Genomic DNA, 25,125 nt, shown 5'->3' with positions numbered 1-25,125 from the left:
ATAAATTCATTCAAATGAAATTATTATTCATGCAAATGATTTCTTAAATGATTTTAGCACATCACTCCAGTTGTATCTCTATGTTGTTTTCCAGTTACATTTAGGATTAATATCTATATATTTGCATTCATTTTCTTTTTAGCTTAGTTCCTTTATTAATTTGGGATGGCCACAGCGGAACGAACTGCCAACTTATCCAGCACATGTTTTTACTCGGATGCCCTTCCAGCTGCAATCCATCTCTGGGAAACACCCAAACACTATGGACAATTTAGCTTACCCAATTCACTTATACCACATGTCTTTGGACTGTGGGGGAAACCGGAGCACCCGAAGGAAACCCACGCCAACACGGGAAGAAATTGCAAACTCCACGCAGAAAAGCCAACTGACACAGCCGAGGCTCCAACCAGCGACCTTCTTGCTGTGAGGCGACAGCACAACCTACTGCGCCACCGCTTCACCCTTCTTTTATTTATTTATTTATAAATAAAAGAATATAGGGGTACCCCAGTATAGCTTTATGTCTAGCAACACCCCTGGGTGAAACAAATAAAAATAATGAAATAAAAAAAATATATAAATTTGCTAAAAAGTAATATAAACAGAAATCTTCCACTGTGGTATAATGAACAATGCTATTTTTAAAATATTTCAAGCTTGCCCACTTTCGACCACGTCCAGAGGTGGTCAAAAACTACTACATATGGTAGTGTAAATGCTTGTATCATTGAATGCCTACTAACTAATCCAATCCTTAAAAATTAGCAAACATGCTTTTACACCATACTAATCAAATGAGATTCAAATTTTGCCGTCTGAAATTTAGTCTATTGAAAGGTTGAAAAAAAATGTAAAATGTAAAAAAAAAAAAAAAAAAAAAAAAAAAAAAAAAAGAATAATAAAAAAGAAAAGAAAAGAAATTCTCAGTCCAGATTTTTATTCAAACCGAAAGTTTTGTGGACATAAGCAAAAGTAATGCTGCTATTCTCTGTAGTATTTTACATATTCTCCTTACACGTTCATATGTAACTTGCACAAGCTTATATGCAGTATTAGAGCAAAAATCAGGAAAATCCCATACCAAAACCACAGAATCTCCCCCTCAGAATCAAGACGGTGGTCCAAAAGAGATTAAAATATCAGACAAGAATCTTTCAGTCATTAACTAGAATGCATCCAAGTACCAGGTGCAATCAGGGTAAATGAATTAATTAGTCATTTTCTTGCCAATAAATACTGATAAAAACAATAAGCTCACTGTATATCTTCATAATAATAATCTTGCTTCTATAAACCAATGATCTCCATTGTTTTTGCATGTTCTTTCTAAAAAGCTGAGGGTTGATATCTTGCTATTTTTTTTAAATGTTACCACGAGAACAACAAACACCATACTGAAAGACCTCTGTTACCACAAACAGCAATATTGCCAACCGACAAACGCATCTGAATACAGAAACACAATTTCCATATCCATTTTTTGTCCTTTTACTTACTCCACAACCGAGACTTAGGCTTCCTGTGAAAGGCAGATAACAAAGGAATAATACAAAAAAGATAGAATCCCATAAGGAGGCATGTCAAAAGAGTCAGATCAAACTGAAAAAAAGAGCTTGACTGCAGATTCAAAGTTGAATTAGTAAAAACATGCTCTGAAATTTTAGTCAAAGTCCCTCCACCTGCAGACAAGATCTTCCACTGAGAGTTAAGCATGATGAAGAAAAAAAAAATAGGATCCGTTTGCATTAGAAAATCCTCATTTTCATCTGCAGCGATTTCTCAAACCCCTACAAAGTGAACTGAGGCGGAACAAACCCTGCCCCGCAGACATGTGGGACTGAGTGACCCGATCCATACAAACATCACGTCCATTAACCAATGAGGGCAGCAGACCATAAAAAAAAGCTAAAAGTAAACCTAGACCGAAAAAAGTGGCCTATATTCTAAATGTGCAACTCTCCTGATCAAAATGATGTCATCGAAGCTCATTTAAGCTCAAATCACCTTCTAAATTTTGGATGTCTTAAAAATCTAGTCAAAGTAGACGGAATCCTTTAGAATGGATTTAATTTTTAGGCTTAGAATTAAAGGCTCCGGTGACCTAGCAGAGAATTTGGGTCAAGCTGGATGGTATGAGGTTGATTTTGTCTGATTAACTTTTCAAACCCATCACCACAGGTCTAAAAATATGGAATTATATGATGCAAAATGATACACAACAAAAAAAGCAGCATGTAGATAAAGAGAAGAATCACCTTGCTTTGGTTGTCCACTCGTCTGAGATGTACTAGAGCTCTTAAGCTGTATTTTGGGCTTCAGGGGCAGTTTGGAGGCTGATGTTGGAGCTGAGAACACAGCAGGTCTGGATTGAGATCCTGAAACTGTACTTGCATCTTCAGTCAAAGGGACTTTGAGCTTAACTGCAGTGGGGAAATAACAAAAATCCATTATCAATCATCTTATGAGTCACAAACATGTAGATGATTGTACTATTTTGCATTAACAGTTACTACTAATACTATAAATATTAATGATTTTCATTCATTTCAAAATCAAAACACAGCAGGTCTCTGGATTGAGATCCTGAAACTGTACTTGCATCTTCAGTCAAAGGGACTTTGAGCTTAACTTCAGGCGGAAAGGAACATACAAAATCCATTATTAATCTTGTTATGAGTTACATACATGTAGATGATTGTACTACTTTGCATGGTCAGTTACTGCTAATAATAATTTATATTAATGAGAAATGCAATTACAAAACTGTCAGTGACATTTTTTGGGCACTAAAGGTTGCAGCCTTTCCTTTTTTCCCCAGCTTTCCAAAAGCTTTGCTAAAGGTAAAAAAAAGTCAGTAAAGGAAAAAGGATTTTCATTTGGCATCAATATTGTTCTTTTTTTTTTTTTTTTTTTTCAAAATCCCATTCTTCTTTACTTTTAGTAAATTAAAACTTCCAAATAAAGATAGAATAATTTGTGAAAAAGCAGGCAATGCTGAAAACAGGAAAATGAAGTTTAGAATAACTAAATCAATTTGTTGAAATCTTATTGTAATATTATTTAACATTAACCTTTTACACATTTTTTACAGTTATAAATAATGACTGTTAAAGCTCTTTTAAAAAAATTACTGCTTTAAATAAATGGCTTACACACAGCATTGTTGGTTTACAAAAAAAAAAATATTTATATATATTATTCTGTTGCACTACTACACTCCATTTTGGTTTTATTGTGTAAAAAAAACAGCAGCATGTTAAACACGACAGCATGTTAAATGAGAATCTGAAATATGTTTATGGCATACTTAAAGAAAGGTGATTTAGTATTCAAAAAAGTTTTATTTGGAATATTTTTTAAAAATAAATTGGTCTTACACTTAATATTTTTAGATTTTCAAAGCATTAAGTCTGGTAGTTTTACCAAACACCAACAGAAACCATTTGGTAGAGGCTGATATTTTAGAAATTATGGGATGTGTTGAAAAAAAAAATGCAATGAGTGTGTTAACTAGCGACATTAGGAGTTAAGAAATGCAATCCAATTTTATTTCTTGGTGGAGAAGTTAAAGGGTTAAGTGACTAATTTATTTCAAAATATATATTTATTACATTTAAAAAATAAATACAGCGCATCAGCGCAAGAAGTTCTTGAAACATATGGAGAAAAATACAACCCTAAACGTTTAAATAGATGTGTATGAATAAAATAATAAAATAAATAAAACAAAAAAAATAAACAAACACTTTTGCATCAATAAGAACATTACAACACAATACACACTTAATTTAGACCAACAATGTGTTATTAGCTATATATGACAGGAACAGAACAGTGGATATAAAATAAGAAATTCACAGTACTAAATTACTCAAAAACTTGAGCATAACACAATTGAATAATCCAGAATGTATTGCAACATGCACCAACTTCATGTGCAAAAAAAAAAAATTATAATTCAATAATATAAATTCAATCTCTACAGCAGTGCCCTTACCATCAGGTGTGCTCAGTTTGCTCTTTGGTGAGGGGGTGCCATAAGTACTACTGCCATCTCTTCCTGCTGTACCAGGCTTGATCTTGGAGGCAGAAAGTGGTGGCCGAAGGTTTGCAGCTGGAACATGAGTAGCAGCGGCGCCTCCTGTCCTGGCTGGGGATGGCTGGGGTCCAAGCCTGCCTCTACTCCACTCGCACACTGCTGCCGCCGCCGGCCTGGCAGATACCGCCTGCAGGAGAAGATCCCTTTCAGCAACTCGCTCCCATGCATGCAGTCCTAAACCTGCACTTACAGCAGCATTGGCCATAATAACGCAGCTGAAGAGCAAGACTGAAACTCTTCAGGACTAGAGATGCAAGCAGCTATTGGAATACAGTCCCCATGGGAATTCGGAAGTAGCTGCCAAGTTTTTTTTTTTCATTCCCCTTTCCAGCTCTGTAAACATGATGTGATGCGTGTGCACATGGAACACATTTTCCACAGACTCAGCTTGCTGCCCTCTTGCAGCAGTAATGAAAATGGCAATTACACTGCGGAAAAGCTTGATTTTTGTTTGTGGATCTGAGCTTCACTTTAGACAGCTAATCCGCACATTAACAGACACAAACCATTCAAAGCTCACCAAACTTAATGTTTTCATTATTGGCTTATATCATTTATTTATTTCAATAATGAGTCATTATTTGATACAGTGCTCAGTATAATTGAGTATGCCCCATTTTGAAAATGAATATAGGCAATGTATTTTGGTGCATTTAAATGAAGCAGATTAATTAAACAGATATATTTAATAACATAATATTTTAGTCACCGAACATTTTCAGAAAATGAAAGAATTCAATTAAATTCAAGCAAAATACTGCAAAAAAAAAATTACAACCTACAAAATTTCAAGAAAATTTTTAATTTTTTTTGCTTCTCTTGATTTTTCCTCTTTTTAAATTTGTATTTAATATGTTTCTATAACAAATTTGGCTGTACTAGTTTTTGGACCGTTCTCGTAAGTTATTTTGTTAGATAAGACTTGATTTGATTGGTTTACAAAAAACGAATTCGATTAAAAACATTTGAGTTGTGAATATGCCATCATAACTTACTGGAGGTGAGGTTTCAGATTTTTTGGGGGGTCTGACTTAACTTGATCCTTTTTATTGACGTTTACATTTGCATTTAGCAACTACTCACAATAAACGCCAGTCTGTCAGAAATCGCGCTACAGAAACAACACAGCATGTCATGTGACTTAACCAAAGCACATCATTGGCTACGCAAAGGTCTTCTCTTTCCAACAAAGATTTTAATGTTGGTTTAATGTTGGTTTAATGTTTAATGTTGCACAAAATTGTTGAAATTTTGTAGCTTGCAAATTTTTTTCCAATATTTTGCTTGAATTAATTGTATTATCTTTCAATTTCTAAAGATGCTTGGTGACTAAAATATTATTTTAATAAATATCCATTTAATAAATCTGTTTTGTTTAAATGCACCAAAATACATTGCCTATATTCACTGAGAAATGGATACAAATATTCATCTTCAAAACTTCAAAATTGAGCTGTACTGAATTATGCTGAGCACTGTAGAATTTTCTGTTATTGAAGACAGTGGGTACAGTGAATTATCTGAGTCCCAATATATTTCAAAATATCTCCTTTTGGTTCATAAGAAAAAGAAAAAAAAAAATCATACACACCAATAATATTGTTTTAATAGTAGTAGTCTTACTCAATCATACTTATTACTCACCAACAGACTGATTTTTGGATTCTTCCCTCGAACTTTCTGAGACTCATTTCCCTGTGCGTCTTCCCTAGTAGTCTCATGTTGGTCCAGAGGTTTGCTCTTGCCAACTTGATTCTGAGAACATCCTTTAATGTTTTTTCGTGGTGTGATGAGGTTACTGAAGACCGCATTGACCTGTGGACTCTTCTCTTGTGACCCATCTTTACTCGTTTTAGAAGAGCTAGCGCTTTCAGACCATCGGCGAGGTCGAGTTTTTGAAGCCGGTCCACTTTCTTGGGAAGTGGATGTGCGCGTCCGTTTAGCTGCAGTAAAGCTCTTTACAGATGGAGTGTTTGCAACTGCTGCAGAAGCAGATTTGTTTGGAGAAGACTTAGATTGGTCTGTATCCTGGCTTTCATTAGTCTGACATACAGAGCTTGATGTAGTCTTTGGAACTTGTAAATTTGACGTCTTAAAGGGATTAGAGGCACGTGACATAATTTTAGACTTTATATTACTGAAGTTGGGCTTAGGAAACCGTTTGATCTCGATTTTGTTGCTTTTACCCGCTGATGTCTTGGGCTTTTGAGAGACAGCACTTTTGGACTCACTTTTTTGAGAGACTACTGCTACTGGACTCACTTCATCTTTATTCAGAGGAGACTCGGATAAAGAAGGAAGACAGAACGTCTTGTTACTCACAGACTGAACTGGAGTTGAAGTTTGAGCATTACCGCTGATGTCCAAATCCTCACAGGCAGCAAGAAGCACTGTTTTACCCTCCACTGAATGATTGGATCCCCCAGTGTTACATGCCAACTTTTGCATGTCTTTGTTAGATTTGTGGTATTGCACAGGTGTGAGGCATTCCAGCTTCTCAACACTCGATCTTTCATCTATGAGGAAGGTTTGATTGTTCTGATGGATATAAGTACACTCCAACACCTGACTCTTGACCTCATCTTTTGGAAATTCAGCCAAACCCTCACAAACATCAGGTAACATACCTGAGATTACACCAAAGTCTGACGAAATATCCAGAGAGTTTTTAGAGTCCCCAATCAGAGAGATACTAAGTGGCTGATCAGTCTCGTGCATGAGGAAGCTGTTACCCCTCATCATCATCTCGCCAGAGCTGACGGAGCAGCAGTTCTCGCTAGAGCCACGTCTCGAGGGTTCAGAAGAGTCCACCTCAGACATTTCTCGATCTCCACAGTCTGGAGAGCTTTCAGAGCCTCCATCACTGGACTGAGTGTGTTTTGGATCCACTATCAAAAGAGTCAAATTCTTATTCCAGTTGTCAAGTTTTAAGTCCACAGGAATTGTCCTGCATGATTTTGCTAGATTTGCGGAGGAAGTCTCACGTTTTGCAGGACAAGTGAGACAGTCCTTCATTTCTACATCAGGAGGACTGTCTGAACCGTCACAGCTCAAACTGCTGGAGCTCCTCACAGAATCGGGGGAATGTTCACTAGGGCAGGTGATGTTATTTCCATTTTTGTCCTCAAAGGAGAAAGTAAGATTTATGGATTTACGTGTGGTCTCCATGGAGCAAATTCACAGAGGGATACAGTATGTGAATTGTACACAGCAAGTTGTCTCCTGGACCTCAGCTTTTCAGGATTATTTGTTGAAGTCCATCATGTGAATTATCCTGAAAAAAAAAAGAAAGGTTGTTAACGTTTCTATGGTTTAAACCAGGGGTGGACAATTAATTTTCCCAAGGGGCCACATTAGAAACTGTGGTGGTTTTACAGGGCTTGATCATTGCGGTTAACTCAATTCTGCTTAAAATATTATATATGCACTATATTTTAATAATAAAAAATAAATAAAGAAATAAAAATAATAATAATAAAAAAAAAAAACACACAAAATGTAACTTTACAATGAGACAATAAAATGTGGAGCACTCTGTTATTTAAGTATTTAATAAACAATCATGACAAATAAGAGTTGCACGATAGTGGAACTTAAAAATGAAATCGGACATTACGATATTTTAGTTTCCCACAATATATATTGCAATTTGAATATAATTTCACCAGATGATTTGAATACATCTTTTTGGAAAGATTTTTTCATTTTAGATCGACTGGGATGATCATGTCTTTTTCTATGCAGAGCATCTGCAACATTTACAATAAATTACAAGCAAAAATAAATAAAACACTGATTTATGGCTTTCTGGAGAGTCAAACAGAACTCCAAAAATCTAAACATAAAATAGCATGGTCATCATAGTGTTAATAAAAAAAATAAAAAAATAATAAAAATAAATAAATAAATAAATAAATATACATGCATACATATATATCTTTATTAAAACTTCAATAAATTGTCTAATCCTGCGATGTGAGTATTGCTGATACACACTTTGCCATACCAATGCTCAAATGATATATTGATAAGCCCTATGATAAACGTATAAAACCAAACCTACAATTATATTTGCAAGTTATTTACGAAGAGCCAAGAATGTAGACTTACTGTAGGTTGACTTTATCAGACCTGGGCATTGCACTATCCCATTTGTGTTTGAATTTATACTAACCAATTATTTCACAATTGCTAATCAAAAGTGGCCCAAGGGTCGTAAAATGCCCATGTCTGGTCTAGACTGATGTAGACATGGGCCGGTATAAGTTTCTGACTGCATGTTATCCTTGGATAAAAATATCATGGTATCACAGTATTGTGATTACTGCTCTAAAATAAGTTATTTTTAAATGTCTCAGTAAATGCAACAACTTTTGTACCCCATTGAACACAATAGATTTCATTGTAAAAAACATTTCTAATATTTTGGAGCAGTAAACATGTCAGGCTAAATAATTAAAATAAATCATCGACTTCTGCTGTCTTTAGTTTCAAAAACACGGATTTCATAACAATACATGAAAAACCTTTACATATACCTTAGGAATGGTATAACATAATTTTAAGCGGTTTTAATACCTTGACTTTTCCAAAACCGCAGTAAACCTTGAAACAGGTTACCGTCCCATGCCTAGACTGATGTTGTGAGGGGTATAGAGGTGACTCAATGCTCTGAAGCCTGAAATGGAGGGTATTAGACTTTTGTTGATGAAACACTTTACTGAATAAAGCACACATCCTGACGTTTTACAATTTATGCAACTTGTTGTATTTTTGGTTGCAAAACAAGTAACACAGTCCTCTTTGTGGAGACGTTACATAATCTATTGACCAATTACTTTTAGAATAATGAGGAAATTGATCCCCTATTTAATTCTTAATGTTTCCTAGAGACACGCCATTAAAAATGCAAGAGCTTACTAACAGGTTATCAAACTTCTATTCCTTCCTAATGTAGACCTAAAAACTAACCTTAAATGTTTTTATATAACATAATGTGAAAATTTTGATCTACACTGCGCTTAAAAATTGTATATTTCGGTCCATTTATATCACAGTAAAACAGCTATGCTCAAATAGTATTGTAATTTAGAATAACTATTTATTATTGTAAAAAACTATGATTTTTTTTCTTCATTTATGGTAAAAACCTCCAGATAATTATTCAAGTCTCAAGTGCCACATAATCCTTTAGAAACCATGCTAATTAGCTAATTAGGTGACCAAAATAATTTTAAATGATTATTAATGTTGAAAAATGTCATGCTGCAGTGCTTAATTTTACTGTGGTAACTGATTGTTTTAAGAGTTCAAAATTTTATCTTCTTAAAATTTAAAATTAATGCTTTTGACAATTTAAATATGTGAAAGTATTTTACAAAAGCCCAAATATATTCCAAGATATTGAAATTGTGCCATATCTAATACACAGCCAAAACTTACTTCAATATAAACAAACCAGCAATAAATAAATCAATAAATAAATAAATGAGAAGAATTCTCTAAAACATTTATCAAACAGGTGTAAATGGATATCTGATGAAACAACACACTTCAAGGACGAAATCTTTCTGATCATTTATTTACTCCCTTGTCAAAGACGTTAATTTCTTTCTTTAGTCAAAAGAAGGGCTTTAAGGGAAATATTTTGATGAAAGGGGGTGAGCAAATTAAGTTTTATTCTGAAAGTTAACTAATATTTTAAATGTTACTGATGAGAAGCAGTCTAGAGGCCTGAATGTGACATGTTTTGAGTTTCACACCATTGGTGGGTTAAATGGGATTGGTGAGGGGTCAGCACAAGCACATGTGTTTGGATAAGCAGTACTGAGCTCTACTGAAAACAACTCGTGTTTAAAAGGGACAGAACCAGCTCTATGACAGTGACAACCCAACACATACCCTTTTCAAACAGATTAATCTTGTTTTGAAAACAAACAAACAAAAAAAAAAAAACTACACCAATATCTTCAGTTTTATAAAAATGTAAGTACTACAACAGATTTTAAAGTAAAAAAAACTCATAATTGTAAAAAAAAAATAATAATTAAAAAAACACCATTAATTAACATCTTCCTGAGAATTAGACTACATACTGTAGAAAAACTCCCAGTATACTTTGTCCTCCATCTCCTCAGGTTAACATCATTGCTTTGCTCCACAGGGGTGGACGAGGCATGGCATAGTTTGCCTCTGCTGAGGGAAAGGCCTTGCATGCTCTAATGCACTTCTGTCAAGTACAATGAGGACAGAGGCCAGTTTATGCAGATGCAGAGAGAAGCTCTCGATCAGGCTTCTTTTGAAATAAAACCACAGCATGTGAACAAGTCACTTCTTACTCTGGAACGATCAAGATAACTTTGGGATTACAAATGAAACTGAACACAAAAAGTACAGTACTATAAAATCAGAGAACTGCACACAAAAATTACTATCAAATCAGAGAATAAGAAACTGTGCACAAAAGTACCATCAAATTAGAGAATAAGAAACTGTTCAAAAGTTGAATGTAAATTCACCAAACAATAACAAGTCACAGCAATAACTGTCATTTTTGCATCAGTCTTTTACAAATAAATGACATCTACTTGCTGCTATTTGTGATCATTATTAAGAAAAAGCATTAAAAAAAAAAGTTTGACTGAATTGCTGAATTTTTAGAAAAGTAATATACTCCTGAGATGGTAAGTTAACACCTTTGGTTGGGTATGCATTCATTCTTTTACCCACTTACAGTAGTGTTATTTATTTATAGTTTATTCGTGAAAGGTTTAATATAGAATCCCCTTCATGAGCATTTAAATAAATAAATAAATAAATAATTGTGATTTGTGAAACATCTTTACTGCTGCAAAATCAACTGTCATTGAGAAAGGGCATGTCTTTCAAACTATTAAAAAAAATTATTCTTGTTTTTTTGAAAAAGGAGAATAAAAAGATGCATTTAAATCTGAATTACTCATGTACAACATTGCTAAAATAGCACATTTGTGGCACAACTATTTTATTTACAAAGTTGCAGGACAACTCGTTTTTTGCATTTCTGTGTTTGTGAAAGTCTGTGTGTGTTTGTACAGGGAAAAAATGCTTTCTATAAACAAATTGTTGCTTCATTGGAAAAACAAGCTAATCAGCATTTTATCCAATTAAGACTCATTTTCTTTACAAAGGCTTTCTTATGAATTACTCTCATTATGCTTTATTGCATATGTGATGCTTTTATTATGCAGATGTGCTTCTGATCTTTTTTTTAATGCTGTGTGTAATGTAAGGGAACTTTGGCTGTTTACAGAGGCGCCATTAAATAAAAGGAATTATTATTACTTATTATTTTAGTTTACAGTCAAGTTACTTGTGAGTTTTGGTACCTTTTCTGTTGCAGGCAATAAGACATGTACTGCAACTATTTGTCTGCCTGTCTCAAACAACATTGGATTTGCATCTGTCAGAAAATAACTGCACAACTTATAACTTGCCAACCAATCAGAATCTCTCATTCCACAGCTCAGCAGTTTTAGTGAAATATAAAAACATGCTAATCTTTATTTAGCTGCTTTGACTTGAATATTTTATAGTATATTTAATAATTATATAAAATCACACAATGATTCAAAATCTACACCACAAAGCTTTTATTTCCCTGCTATTAAATACTATTATTTCCCATTGTTCTCTCAAGAGTAAATGCATTCACAATTACTTGTTAATACATTTTCTTTTTATATATTCCAATATAAAAAAAGAAGTGTAAGCTTTCTTTCCTCGGCTCACTGACTGAGTGAAAGGTTACCTTGGGAACTAACAGTGTGCTTAGTCATTTACAGTCCGACTGCTCATGCAAGGGCTGGGCATTAAAGAAACAAGAGCCCCTCTGTTAATACTTCACTACTGCCTGGACAATTATTGATGGATGCGTCTTATTTCATCTTTGAAGACGCATAAAACGTACAAGTCAGCTACTTAAAAAAAACAATGAATCATTCAAAGCCATGAACGTAATAAATAAGGCACTAAATCTGTTTATGGCTAGCACATTGCATGATTGCTTATACTTTTAACAAGATATGCATTAATGTTAAATTAATTAAACTAACCTGAAATAATGTTTCAAACATATATATTAAAATATCATAAAATAAATTTCCATAAATAATCCCAAAACATCTTTGCACTATCATTTTTTAACTTTCTGTGAAGAAAACTTGCCTTGTTTTATATAAAAAGTAATACATTAATTATCCATCTAAAATCATTAACAATAACCTAGAAAATAAGAATAATGCACACATAAAATAATGATTTTTTTTTTTAATTAATAAAACCACCTCCTCTAAATCAAACACCATCAGCATGTAACTACAAAATGAACGGAACTGGCAATATAACATTACTTTTCCACTTGTCAAAGACAATTTATCTTGCATGGAACTGATAATCTTTTAGAAATGCATTTAAAAAAGTCTTACCACAGTTAACAGGCATAACATCATGTCAGCACAGCACATCCCATTCAGGCTCCTGCAGCATGTCTCAGGATCAATCCTATTAGTGCTGTGGTAAACACTACACCACGCTCAACGCACGTATATAAAGCCTGCCAGCTCTGAAATACCCATCAGCCCCAGCAGTCCCTCCTTCAGCACCAATGGTTTACCTCAGAGGAATGTGGCACAGTCCAGGCTGCTGTCAGCACACTTTTTGGGCTGTCCCTGCATACTAAACACGCCTCTACTCGTTCCAGCCCAGGCCAAGACTGAACCCGCTGCAAAGCCTCTAGGCTAACTTTACAGGGGACAGCGGTTTTTTACCCTATCCCAGAAGAGCCCTACATAACATAGGGGAGTGGCCAGGGCATGTCAGGCCAAAAGCAGCACTCAGTGTTGCCAAGCAGCAGCATTTTTAAGGGATTTCGATAGAAGAGGATAAACAAGGAGAAATACAGCAAAACTAGAGGTCAGCTGTGAAACATATTACTTGGAATATTTATTTACTCCGGCATTACTAGTAGAATTTTAAAATAAAAGGGCAAGTAAATTTTATTTTTTTTGTGTGTTGCTAACTATTGTAGGTTTTATGTAGTTAAAATAATATATAAAAATATTATTAAAAACATTTCTTTTTACTTTTATGCTTTTAAAAGTTTTAATAATTATTATTTGGATTTTTAAGTATTTTTTTTATTCAGCAACCAGCAAAAATATAAATATACAAATAAATATTATTATTATAATTATTATTATTGTTGTTGTTGTTGTTGTTGTTGTTATTAATAATAACCCTGAGGCAAGAAACACACTGAAGTATACATACAATATTCTTGGATTTATTTTCATTTTAAATTAATGTAATTAAAAATATGATAAAAATAATAATAATAATAATAATAATAATAATAATAATAATAATAATAAAAATAATAATAATAATAATAAATTCATTCATTCATTCAATTTATTTTCGGCTTAGTCCCTTTATTAATCAGGGGTCGCCACAGTATAATGAACCACCAACTTATCAAGCATATGTTTTATGCAGCGGATGCCCTTCCAGCCACAACGCAACACTGGAAAACACCCACACACATTTGTATTCACACACATATACTACGGCCAATTTAGCTTATTCAATTCACCTGTACCGCATGTCTTTGAACTGTGGAGGAAACCGGAGCACCCGGAGGAAACCCACGTGAACTGACCCAGTTGGGGCTTGAACCAGCGATCTTCTTGCTGTGAGGCAATCGTGCTACACACTGCTCCATCGTGCTGCCCCAATAATAATAATAATAATAATAATAAACTCAGATATTGCCCACTATGATAACCTTTAACAAAGCTAGGTGTAAATATTGTAAATAAAAATATATGTACTTGAATAATCTAAACTTTGTGTAAAATATTTATTTTAAAAAAGTTATTATTGAGGCAATGAGGCGTATATTCACACTAAAAAAGTAGTGAAGAAACCCTTTTCTGTCATTCTTCAAAATATCAAAGATCTGAAACCACTTGAGCATGAAATACTAAATAGAGAGTAAATTTTAATTTTTGGGTGAATTATCCCTTTAATAAGTGCAAAAATATGTTTATGGAAAGTATATGTTTGTAACTAAAAGGATCATTATTGGTACTTAAAAGTTATATTAGTATCTAAAGTTTACCAATAACTTACATTTACCAACAAACAACCCAATAAAGTGAATAAACCAAACCAACAAAACCAAATCAACAAGCCAATAAAAGTGTACAATTTATCTAAAAAGTGCAAAAAAGAAAAAGAAAATTGTCATTATTTAAACCATTTTTTTCCAAGTACAAGACTTTCTTTTAATTGACAAATGCTTGGCAATACCTTAACTTCCTCATGTTATGTAATGCAGTCATGAGGGGTATTATATCCTGTCAAGGGGAACAGTACTATTTCTGACTAATCCGTCTTTAAAGGCTTTCAGCCAGAGTGGGTGTCCAATCCATAATCTTGTTTTACAATGGACACCAATAAATGTTGGATGCCAGATCACAGAGTTAATGAAGATACAAAACTTTCTGAGCCTTTTTGCTGAATCATTCCATCATGATTTAGTATCTAACCAATTAACTGTAATCCACTCACAAATCAATGAACCATACAAAAAATAAATAAATAAAAATAAATAAATATATAAGTATATAAGTGTAAGAATTAAGACATTCAATTGACCAAAAAGGACATTCAAATAAATGGTATTGTTTAGAACTACATCAAAGAATTCTTGATTTTAAGAAAAGAAGAAAAACAGCACCCACCACTGATATAATTTGAGTAACAAATTCTCATATTAGGTGATTTGTAAAAGATCATGTGATACTGAAGACTATAGAAACTAGGGCAAGAAAAGAGCAAGAATAACTAAAATAGAACAAAGAACAAAAAGTAAATTAAAAATAGTTCTCTTTGGCTTTCCGCAGTGTCTAAACAGTGTTGAATAGGCATGGTACGATAACCTGTTTCAAGGTTTACCGCAGTTTGGAAAAGTCAAGGTTTTAAAACCGCCAAAATGTTCTCTTATACCGTTCCTACGGTACATTTATTTTTTTAATGCATTTTCTGACTATTTTATTTAGTTTTTTTAGGGCAACAGTATCACCACATCAAAAGCTATGGGTCAGGCCACGATTCAGTAAACAACTAAAAAGCAAACCGCGAGCTGAACAGTGTTGTGGCTTTACTTTATATCCAAATTAAAGATAGATCTCCCAAGATGTAAAGAAATCAGTGTTTTTCAAACTAATGAAATAGAAGTAGTCAATGATTTAGTTTAATTATTAAGCCTGACATGTTTACTGTTCCAAATATTATAAATGTTTATTAAAATAAATTATAGTGTGTTTAATGGGGAAAAAGTCATTTTTTACCCCGACATTTAAAAATAATATATTTAAGAGCAATAATCACAATACCGTCATACCGTAATACATTTAACCAAGGTTATCATACCGTCAGAATCTTACACGGGCCTATACCTAGTATTGAGATACAGAAATTTACTAACGTAATGTAAAATAACACTGCATAGTCTTAATTGCATTAATAAATCAGTAAAATTTCTGGTATCACTTTATTTTTGACTGTCCCTTTAACACATTTTGTGAAATTTAAGTTGCATTGCATCTACAGGTCTACACAATCTCATTAGAATACAAGTAGACTGTTAGGTTGGGGTTAGGGTAAGTGTAAGTTAACATGTTCTTGCAAAGTTTTTTATAGTCAGTTAAATGTCTGTTGAAGGAGCAGTATCACCAGACATTAAGCAGACAGTCTACAAAAACTCAAATGAGAATTAACTGTCATGTAGTTGCAATGCAACTTTTAGTCAACAAAATATACAATAGGGACCATCGAAATAAAGTCTTACCAAATTTCTCCATTAAAGTTACAAATGTTTTACGTCATTTTGCCCGAATGCCTTACACTTTCTTGAAATGCCTTTAAAATACATGTGATAAATTATAAAGTTTGACTCTGTTATGGTTATACTTTGCAATGACTCCACAAATCTCATGTTTACTCAATTGTTTATCAACTATAATCCCAACTTGAACTTGCATATCCTGCGATGCGACTACTGCGGACACGCACATTGCAATATCGATGCTGAAACAATATATTGTGCAGCCCTAGTAGGAATGTAACTGCTTTGATATCACAACAATAAAATCACAATCTAAAATAAAAAGTTACACAAAAAGTTATTTTAACAGTATTTCACTAAAAATAAATGCAGCTTGAATCTGAAAGGGATCAATTTGCAAATAACAAACAACAACAACAACAACAACAACAACAACAACAACAAAAAGAACAACACTAAAAATAAGCATTATCATAGATCATGACATAACGATATTCACCAATACTTTATGTATTATGCGTTTATGCTTTATCAACATGCATTATTTTACATTACATTAATACAAAGATTCTCAATCAATCAATGAACACATGCTAAACCTGCAAATAAATTTAAATTCATAAAAACTCATCCAGATGCACCATTATACCAGAAACGCATTGTATTTCTAAGCAAAGCCCACCCACAGTATGAAGTCCTAAAGGACACCTGCACTGCACTGTAACCTGCAGTGGAATTCAAAGCTTCTGCCCTTTGAGCTTTTCACTCATTCTGAACACCATATCTGGCTAAATCAGCACAAATCCTACATTAAAGCCACATCAAACCAACATGGACTCAACATGATTGGGGTAAAGTTGGTTTTGTATTAGCACGTTCGGACTCTCGACTTAATAATATAACTTCAGAAAAGTATTATTTGCTAATTCTAAACAGGCAAATCATATTAGCAGTCAATGACTATCAAAGAACGTTGTTCACAGTGAATTAAATAGTGTTAATATTGTTTAAAAGTCATAAAAATATTTAGAAAATTAAACATGAAAATGTATCATATATATCAAAATGAGTGAATGTGCAAATATAAAAACAAACTTTACCTCAATCTCAATTCAGAAAATACAGATTAATTACTCACAATTCCCTTTTTATATATACATATACTGTAGCATCTTAAAGAGTGTTTAAGCAAAACACAAACTAGAGAAGTAGGGGTGAAATAGACTTTGGGAGAAACTGGTTGAATGTCTTTAAATCCAGTAACCTATTCCTGCAGCGCTCAAATTTCTTTCTGTGAGCCACAATCTATTTCCTGATCTCTGCCTTTAAATTGTCTTGTGCACCTGACAGAGAAACTTCAGAGGCCCATTTGGGACTTCTGGCAGCTCCATCTATAAATAACACGTCAAGTAAACAAAGTTGTAAAGCAAAAGAACGCGTATAACCCCCTTCTAATAAATGTATACATACAATGCAGAGCGTATGAGCATGCAATAGCCTACGCGTAAAACATAAACAAACGCCATGGAAAGCAACTCACGCGACACGAGTAACCACAAAAACAAGCCTCAAATCAAGGACGAGGAGTAAAGTACAAGTAGAGTTTGTAGGAAAGTTAAATATTTACACTGATGTCTGATAGAGTACTCACCCCACACGTTGTAAGCTGCCAGTCACAGATTTGTCTACCGTTAACAGCAGCGCGTGCACGGGACAGGTGAGAACTCAGGTGAGCGCGCGCACTCCTTAAATGACGTCACAGCAGGACTGACATTACTACTGCTCAGTGTCGCTGAAGTCGGAGCCGCGTACTAGCATACTAGTACTGGCGTGTGATAAAAATAGTAACACTAGTACACTATTAGTAGGCTAAGGTTTCGGGTTAAGTCATACAAAGCCTATAGATGTAAACAAATTGGGATAAATTGTTTTTTTATTCAAAAAGCATTTTAAATATAATAATAATAATAATAATAATAATAATAATAATAATAATAATAATAAGAAGAAGAAGAAGAAGAAGAAGAAGAAGAATAAGAATAATAATTACTCTCTCAAAAAATATGTACATTTATTTTTTTTAATAGTTAAAACATTTACATTTACATTTAGTCATTTAGCAGACGCTTTTATCCAAAGCGACTTACAAATGAGGACAAGGAAGCAATTTACACAACTATAAGTATAGAATAAAAGTATAGAATACTGACACAAAAAGATATTTATCGTACATTTTTGGGACCTTATGAGTGAGTTAGTGTATGTTTGTGTTTGAGATGTCATAATAAAATATACTTTTTAAATTTTTGCTTTAAGCACTCAAAACTGAGGAACAGACACGTTTATTTGAAAAAATAAAATAAAATTGATCAGTAAATAATTTAAAATAAAACTTAAATAAGATGCTGTAAATAACATTTGCCATGTGGTGTTTTGACCTGTAAAAAATGCGCTTTGGACCTGCAAATGCTTCATAATTTTAGATTAAATTACATGTATTATACTTTTGGCTTCAACTTAATTATGGTCTCTTTGTGGAAAAATCATTCATTCATTCTTTTCTCCTTTTTTCTCGATTTAGCTCCTTTATTAATCAGGGGTCACCACAGCAGAATGAACCACCAACTTATTGTTTTATATTTTATGCAGCGGATGCCCTTCTAGCTGCAGCCTAACACTGGGAAACAACCATACACTATACACTCTTGCATTCACACACATACACTACAGCCAATTTAGCTCACCCAACTCACCTATAGCTCATGTCTTTGGACTGTGGGGGAAACTGGAGCACCCGGAGGAAACCCATGCAAACACAGGGAGAACATGCAAACTCCACACAGAAATGCCAACTGACCCAGCCAGGGCTTGAACCAGCGACCTTCTTGCTGTGAGGTGATCATGCTACCCACTGCGCCACCATAATGCCCCTGTGGAAAAATCCTCAATTAAAATTATATAAATTGTAGGCCTATAAAATTTAATGTAATAAGTTATATTATTTATGTAGTACATTAAAACAGCTCGAAGTCTGTTTCCTAAATATTCTATGTTTATGTTTGAGTTTATGTGGAATTAGCCTATATATTCACTACTGAATGGTGATTATTAGCTATTTACCATGACAGATGTTTCTGTAATAAATAATCACCAAGAAAACATCTCAAAAGTAATTTGTTTTTATTTTGTAATTTTAATTGGATTTATCAAAGTAAAAGTTAAAGTCAGCTATATTTTCAATTTAACCACATGTACAGGACATACAAAGAATCATACAGTAACTGGGTTACTCTCAAACCCTAGGTGCCTAACATACAATATTAATACAAAAAGTTACATAAAAAAAAAAACCCAATAAATACAGTTACACATAATATAATCTAAAAATATAAGTAAAAATAAAAAAATTGTAAACAATACAATTAAACCTGAAAAATTGACTTTCATTCCTGTAATCTTCATTAATCTAAATCTCCAAATGAGAAAACATCAAGTTAAAGATACAATGACAAAAAAACAAACACACAAGGACACCTCAAAGATGTGTTGAAAGCTTTATTGTTCTACATGCAGGAGTAAAACTAGCTTTTTAAACTAGATAAGAAAATAGACTAGAAAGCTGACATATAACGTTATTTGCCCTAAAACACAAATTAATTAGTTCCTTTGTGGTTCAAATATCCTCAGAGTCATGAATTAAACCTCATAAGGCTCAAAATTAGTGGGTCTGATCTTCATCTGCACAGATTTGAGGGAGTACCACCAGCCATGCCACGGGTACCACACGATGCCATCATCAGTGGATGCACTGTAGGCTCCACGGTGGTAGAATCCATTCAGGTTGGCAGAGTGACATCTAGAGGAAAAGAGGTGAAACAAAACACTTGAAAGCACATCAAATGTGGTTACTCTGCTAAGATACACTCACTGGCCACTTTATTAGGTACACCTGTCCAAGTGCTTGTTAAAGCAAATTTCAATTCAGCGTCACATGGCAGCAACTCTGGTTAAGCAAATGCATGAACTGAACCATACATCATATGTAAGTGCAAAAATCTTGGCAAAGAAAAATGAAGTACAGTTAACTTTTAAAATTATAAAAATTATAGACAGTGTTTTTAGTGTGTAAACCTGTTGAACCACCAGCCTCCCTTGTCCTCCTGAGCACAGTTGCGGTCATAGCGGTCATGATCTCGATCTCGTGTGCTGAACTTCATGCCCTGATGACTGGCCCACCATTGCACCTCTGGATGAAAACTGCCAGACAGAGCATCCCCAGCAGTCCCTGAGTACACACCAAACTGGAGCTGGTAATGATTCTATGGAGACAAATGTGACAGTCAAAACATTAACCAAGCAAATAGTAAATAGATTTTATATCAGTTGTTCTAAAAGACATAGTTCTCCCCAAAATAACAATTTATCACCATCAAGTGGTTCCAAACCTTTATAAGTTGCTTTCTTCTGTTGAACACAAAAAAAAAGATTTTCTGAAAAATGTTGGAAACCGGTAACCATTGACTTTAATAGTTGGAAAACAAATTCTATGGAAGTCAATCATTACCAATTTAGAACATTTTTCAAAATATCTTCTTTTGTGTTCAGCAGACAAAGAAACTCAAACAGGTTTGGAATAAGTTAAGTGTGTCTAAATGGTGACAGAATTGAACATTTCTTTTTTTGGGGGGATAACCCTTAATGAACATGAAACATTTTTATACAACACTTTTATGCCACAATTATGTATTACATTTATGCAAAAGCAACCAACAATATATGAGATATTAGTTCACAGACACGGAATCAAGCTCGAGCAGAGAAATGTCAAGACAAGAAAATTCACATGCCACCTGCTTGTTTACAATGAACACTGAATGTTGATCCACACATCATAAATACTATATGAAGAGATTAATAATAAGATTAAAAACCTCTTCATTATCCACTTTGAAATTCCTGTACACTGCAAAACGGTGGGTTCCTTCAAAATCCTCCAGATTTATTCTTAAGTTGTAATCACCTGTGTAAGAAAAGGTGTTTTACTGCAATAATAATACAATATAAATTTGCAATCCAATATAAAAGGAAAAATGTAAATAAAATCAAAATAGAAAATACTCTTTTCCCATCCATAATATAATATAGTATAGTATAATGCAATATAATATAATATAATATAATATAATATAATATAATATAATATAATATAATATAATATAATATAATATAATATAATATAATATAATATAATAATTCTCCAAACGGCTTTTGGTCATGTATAAAATTAAATTAAATATGAACTGGAAATTTCTTCTAAAATGTTTTGTCCTATTCAGGGCTATAATATAATATAATATAATATAATATAATATAATATAATATAATATAATATAATAAATTTATAATATAATATAATATAATATAATATAATATAATATAATATAATATAATATAATATAATATAATATAATATAATATAATATAATATAATATAATATAATATAATGAGTTGTGTGCTTTTTATCTCAACACACTCACCTTGAGATGTCAAATAATGCAGATTATCATTCCCCAACCAGAACTCTCCATTAGCAGACTTCATGTCACCAAATCCTATTTTATAATCATTCCAATCTCTAAAAGGGAAAGTCGAATAAAAACTTTCATTAGAATACAGTAGGCTACACAAACAACAACAACTAAAAAAACCTAGTCATACAGTACCGGTCAAATGACAGACTGCCATCAGAGCGTCTCTGAAAGAGCGTCCATCCACCGCCCTCCGTCATATCACAGAACACTCTGACGTGAGCCGGACTTCGCAGTGGTTTAATCATATAAAACCCACTGCTCGTGCTGCCGTTTTTGAAGATCTGAGCACAGTCTGTATATGGCAGATAGATTTTGGTTAGTAGCCTATACATACTCGTTATTTCATATGCAGACAAGTGCAACATATTTACTCAGGAATATACCATATCTTAACAAAATAATAACCCATGTACTGTGTGTCTCCCGTGTCATAAAACGAGCCCTCTTTCAGGGAACGAACATCCATCTGGTTGATGTTCATTAATCGGTGAATAAGTTGCTGTTGCTTTGTGTGGCGAAGCTCCAAACTCCTCAAATCCAACCGAAGACGCTCGATCTCATCTTGACAATCATCAGGTGCCTAAACACCACACACACAATAACAAAGACTTTTTGGTTTGATTAAAAGCTATTTGAAAACGGTCATACTTTACAATAGTTTTCATTAGTTATTGTTAATGTATTAACTCGAATAACATGAACAATATACTTACAGCATTTTATTCAGTCAGTGGAGAAAAGAGTACTGAAAAAATCATACTCGAGTAAAAGTACTGTTGCTTGCAAGTAAATGTAGTGCGAGTAGAAGTATCTGTTGTAAATATTACTCAAAGTATTAGTAAAAAGTAGACCTTTCAAAAGTACTCTAGAGTAGTGAGTAGTGATTATTACGCTGTAAAAAGCTGATGCATTTACATTTTGTGAATGTGTGTAAACGTAATATTCTGTAGTGCATTTAGTTATTGCCCAGCAGACGCACAACGTCACAAGACGTTAATATTAGGTTAGATTTAGTTTTTTATATGTCAGGTGACCAAAGTTCAATGTCTAGCCAGCATCTAAAGACAATGTTATTTTGAAGTCCAAAAATGGCATCAAATAACATTGATATTTGGTTGATTTTAGGTTGTGTTGGAAAGTGACCAAAATCCAACGTCGAGCCAACATCTTAAACCAACGTCATATTGACGTCAAATACTGACATTTATTCATCAAGTAGCTACCAAAATCCAACATCTGATAGACGTCATAGTGGTAACATCAAGCTGTAACATTATTATACGTTGATAGTTGGTTGATTTTAGATTGGACATTGGGTTCTGACATCAACTGAATTTTCATTTCCGAACTAAATGCAACGTCCCAAGATGTTGGGGTACAAACTCAATCTGACATCATGTTGACGTCTTGTGCCTGCTGGGTGTTCAAGGCCATTTCGGTACAGCATCCGTCATCTTCTCATCAGTGATTTGCATCTAAACAGTCTCTGGGTTATTGTATGTAAAGATTTTGGACATCTTGGACACTTTGGAATGCTTCCAAACAGTTTGCTGCAATTATAAATCGCCCACGTCTTGAGGTATATTATGATGCGATTTACCTTCTATGTGCAATTTGATTAGACAGGAATCACAGGACTGATTTTTCTAATTCCCATAGACAAGAAAAAATAAATTAGTGGAGTAAAAGTACAGATACAGCACTAAAAATTTACTCAAGGGACAATAAAAGTACATATTTTTAACCCTTTGATGCACTACATGGGTCTAAAGTGACCCGTCTAAGGTTATTTTTTCTATATCTATTTTATAGCGTGTGCATCAAAGGGTTAAAACTACTTCGAAAATTACAAATTCTGAGAAAAACTTCTCAATTACAGTAATTTGAGTATTTGTAATTTGTTACTTTACACCACTGATCATAGTTTACCAATATTATAATGCATTATTAAACTAAATTCAAGCTTGGTAATGAATAGCTCACCCAAAATTGAAAGTTGTCATATTATTCGCTTTTTACTTGTTTAAAACCTTTATAAGTTTCTTTCTTCTGTTAAACAATGAAGATATTAAGAAACCTGTAACCATTAACTTCCATAGTATTTGTTTATCCTACTATGGAAGTGAATGTTTACAGGTTTTCAGCTTTCTTCAGAATACCATCTTTATGGTTTAACAGAAAAAAGAAACTTACAAATCACTTGAGGGTGAGTAAAGAGTAAGTTCATTTCCATTCTGAGGGTGAACTCCCAGTTAATGCACTGGGTTAACGTGAACTAACAATGGACAACTGTATTTTCATACACTAGCATTAACATACATGAATAAATACTGCATTAACTCCATTGTATATTGTTTTTTTTCCATGTAAGTTAATGCATCAACTAATATTAACCAATACAAGCTTATTGTAAAGTGTTACTGTAAAAACAAAAGAAACCAGAATGGATTTTAAGCCAGAATACTTACAGAGTCTGACAAATCCAGAGTGCAAAGCATCCACATGATGAACAAGACCGACATGGTTTATAACCATCCAAGCGCATCAACAAAAGTTATTTTATGCACTAAAGAACAACTGCAAACTTGTACAAATGTTTCCGAGGTCTGTTCTGAAGCCAGACAATGTTTCCTGTGGTTGGATGTGAGCTTAGAGCTGAGTCACTGCGGATCTAAACAGATGTGCGGATAACTGCAAACAGCTCCTGATAATATCTGAAGTTAACAACAAGACTAAACTGCTCTTTTAAAGCTAAACTATGATTTTTTTAAACTTCAGCTACTTCAGTTAGTTTGAATAAAAATTTAAATAAGTTTAGAAATTAAAAATAAAAAGTCAGAATTTGGAGTAATATCCCTGATTGTGTAAATATGAAAAGTGAATATATTTGTTTACCAAACTAATAGAACAATTCTGATTAAGGAATGTTTTTTCTACAAGGACGAATGCCTGATTTGATTCACCCATAAAAACAAAATGGGAAAAACATGTGAGACACGCTCATCTCTGAGAGAGGGAGAGAAAGAAAGAGAGAGAAAAAGAGTGATGAGTGTTTCACTACAAATAATACAAAACCTTTAAGTTGATGATTTCTGGTTGAAGTCAGATATAGTAAATAAAGGGTGAAAAAAAATATCTGTAAATACATTTAGTTTTCTGGCCAGACACTTTATTATGCTGTTAAATTTAATTCATACTACTTTTAGCAAAATAGCTGTGTTATAATAAATAGCAGAAAAACTGTAAAAAGAGATTACTAAAACCAGTTGCCTTAAAAGCGATAGTTTACTACCTTATACTGCCTTAAAAGTGTACATTTACTGTATAAAAAGTGAGTAAATCCATTGTAATTTATAACTGTTAAGTTCACTTACAATTTTTTTATAATTATGCACATAGTTCATTTTCTTAATTTTAGAGCAATGGGTTTACTCACTTTTTAAAAAGCAAATCCAACCAACTGCTTTAAACTTACGTGTTAAAAATGAAAATTCTCCTTATTTACTCAAGCTCACATTTAGGAGCTTCTTTTTTTATGTTG

At 33.3% G+C, this 25,125-nt stretch overlaps 2 protein-coding genes across 3 annotated transcripts in view; both read right to left on the bottom strand.

Annotated features, from left to right (window-relative positions):
* The window catches only part of mtus1a (microtubule associated tumor suppressor 1a), a 46,489-nt gene extending 33,663 nt beyond the window's left edge, over nucleotides 1-12,826 (bottom strand). The window contains exons 1-4 of one of the 2 annotated variants that reach the window (XM_056472061.1): nucleotides 12,568-12,826; nucleotides 5,747-7,376; nucleotides 4,001-4,229; nucleotides 2,259-2,423 (exon numbers count right to left, since the gene is read on the bottom strand). In XM_056472061.1, the coding sequence (XP_056328036.1) occupies nucleotides 2,259-2,423; nucleotides 4,001-4,229; nucleotides 5,747-7,270 (1,918 nt within the window). In that variant the 5' untranslated portion in view covers nucleotides 7,271-7,376; nucleotides 12,568-12,826. Of the gene's footprint in view, nucleotides 1-2,258; nucleotides 2,462-4,000; nucleotides 4,230-5,746; nucleotides 7,377-12,567 lie in introns of those variants that run through there. The other variant, XM_056472059.1, reaches the window with a different exon arrangement.
* Nucleotides 12,827-19,532: 6,706 nt separating this feature from the next.
* fgl1 (fibrinogen-like 1) lies at nucleotides 19,533-24,372 on the bottom strand. The gene is made up of 7 exons (XM_056472198.1): nucleotides 24,053-24,372; nucleotides 21,990-22,164; nucleotides 21,717-21,876; nucleotides 21,531-21,628; nucleotides 20,924-21,012; nucleotides 20,124-20,311; nucleotides 19,533-19,848 (listed from the first exon to the last, which is right to left on the bottom strand). Exons 1-7 carry the CDS (start codon nucleotides 24,104-24,106, stop codon nucleotides 19,689-19,691), a joined length of 924 nt encoding a protein of 307 aa, XP_056328173.1. The 5' UTR covers nucleotides 24,107-24,372; the 3' UTR covers nucleotides 19,533-19,688.
* Nucleotides 24,373-25,125: the final 753 nt, after the last annotated feature.

Source organism: Danio aesculapii, chromosome 14 (assembly GCF_903798145.1).
Source record: "Danio aesculapii chromosome 14, fDanAes4.1, whole genome shotgun sequence".
NCBI lineage: Eukaryota > Metazoa > Chordata > Actinopteri > Cypriniformes > Danionidae > Danio > Danio aesculapii.
Note: the sequence above shows the minus strand (reverse complement) of the source record. Positions and strands in the feature narration are given on the sequence as shown.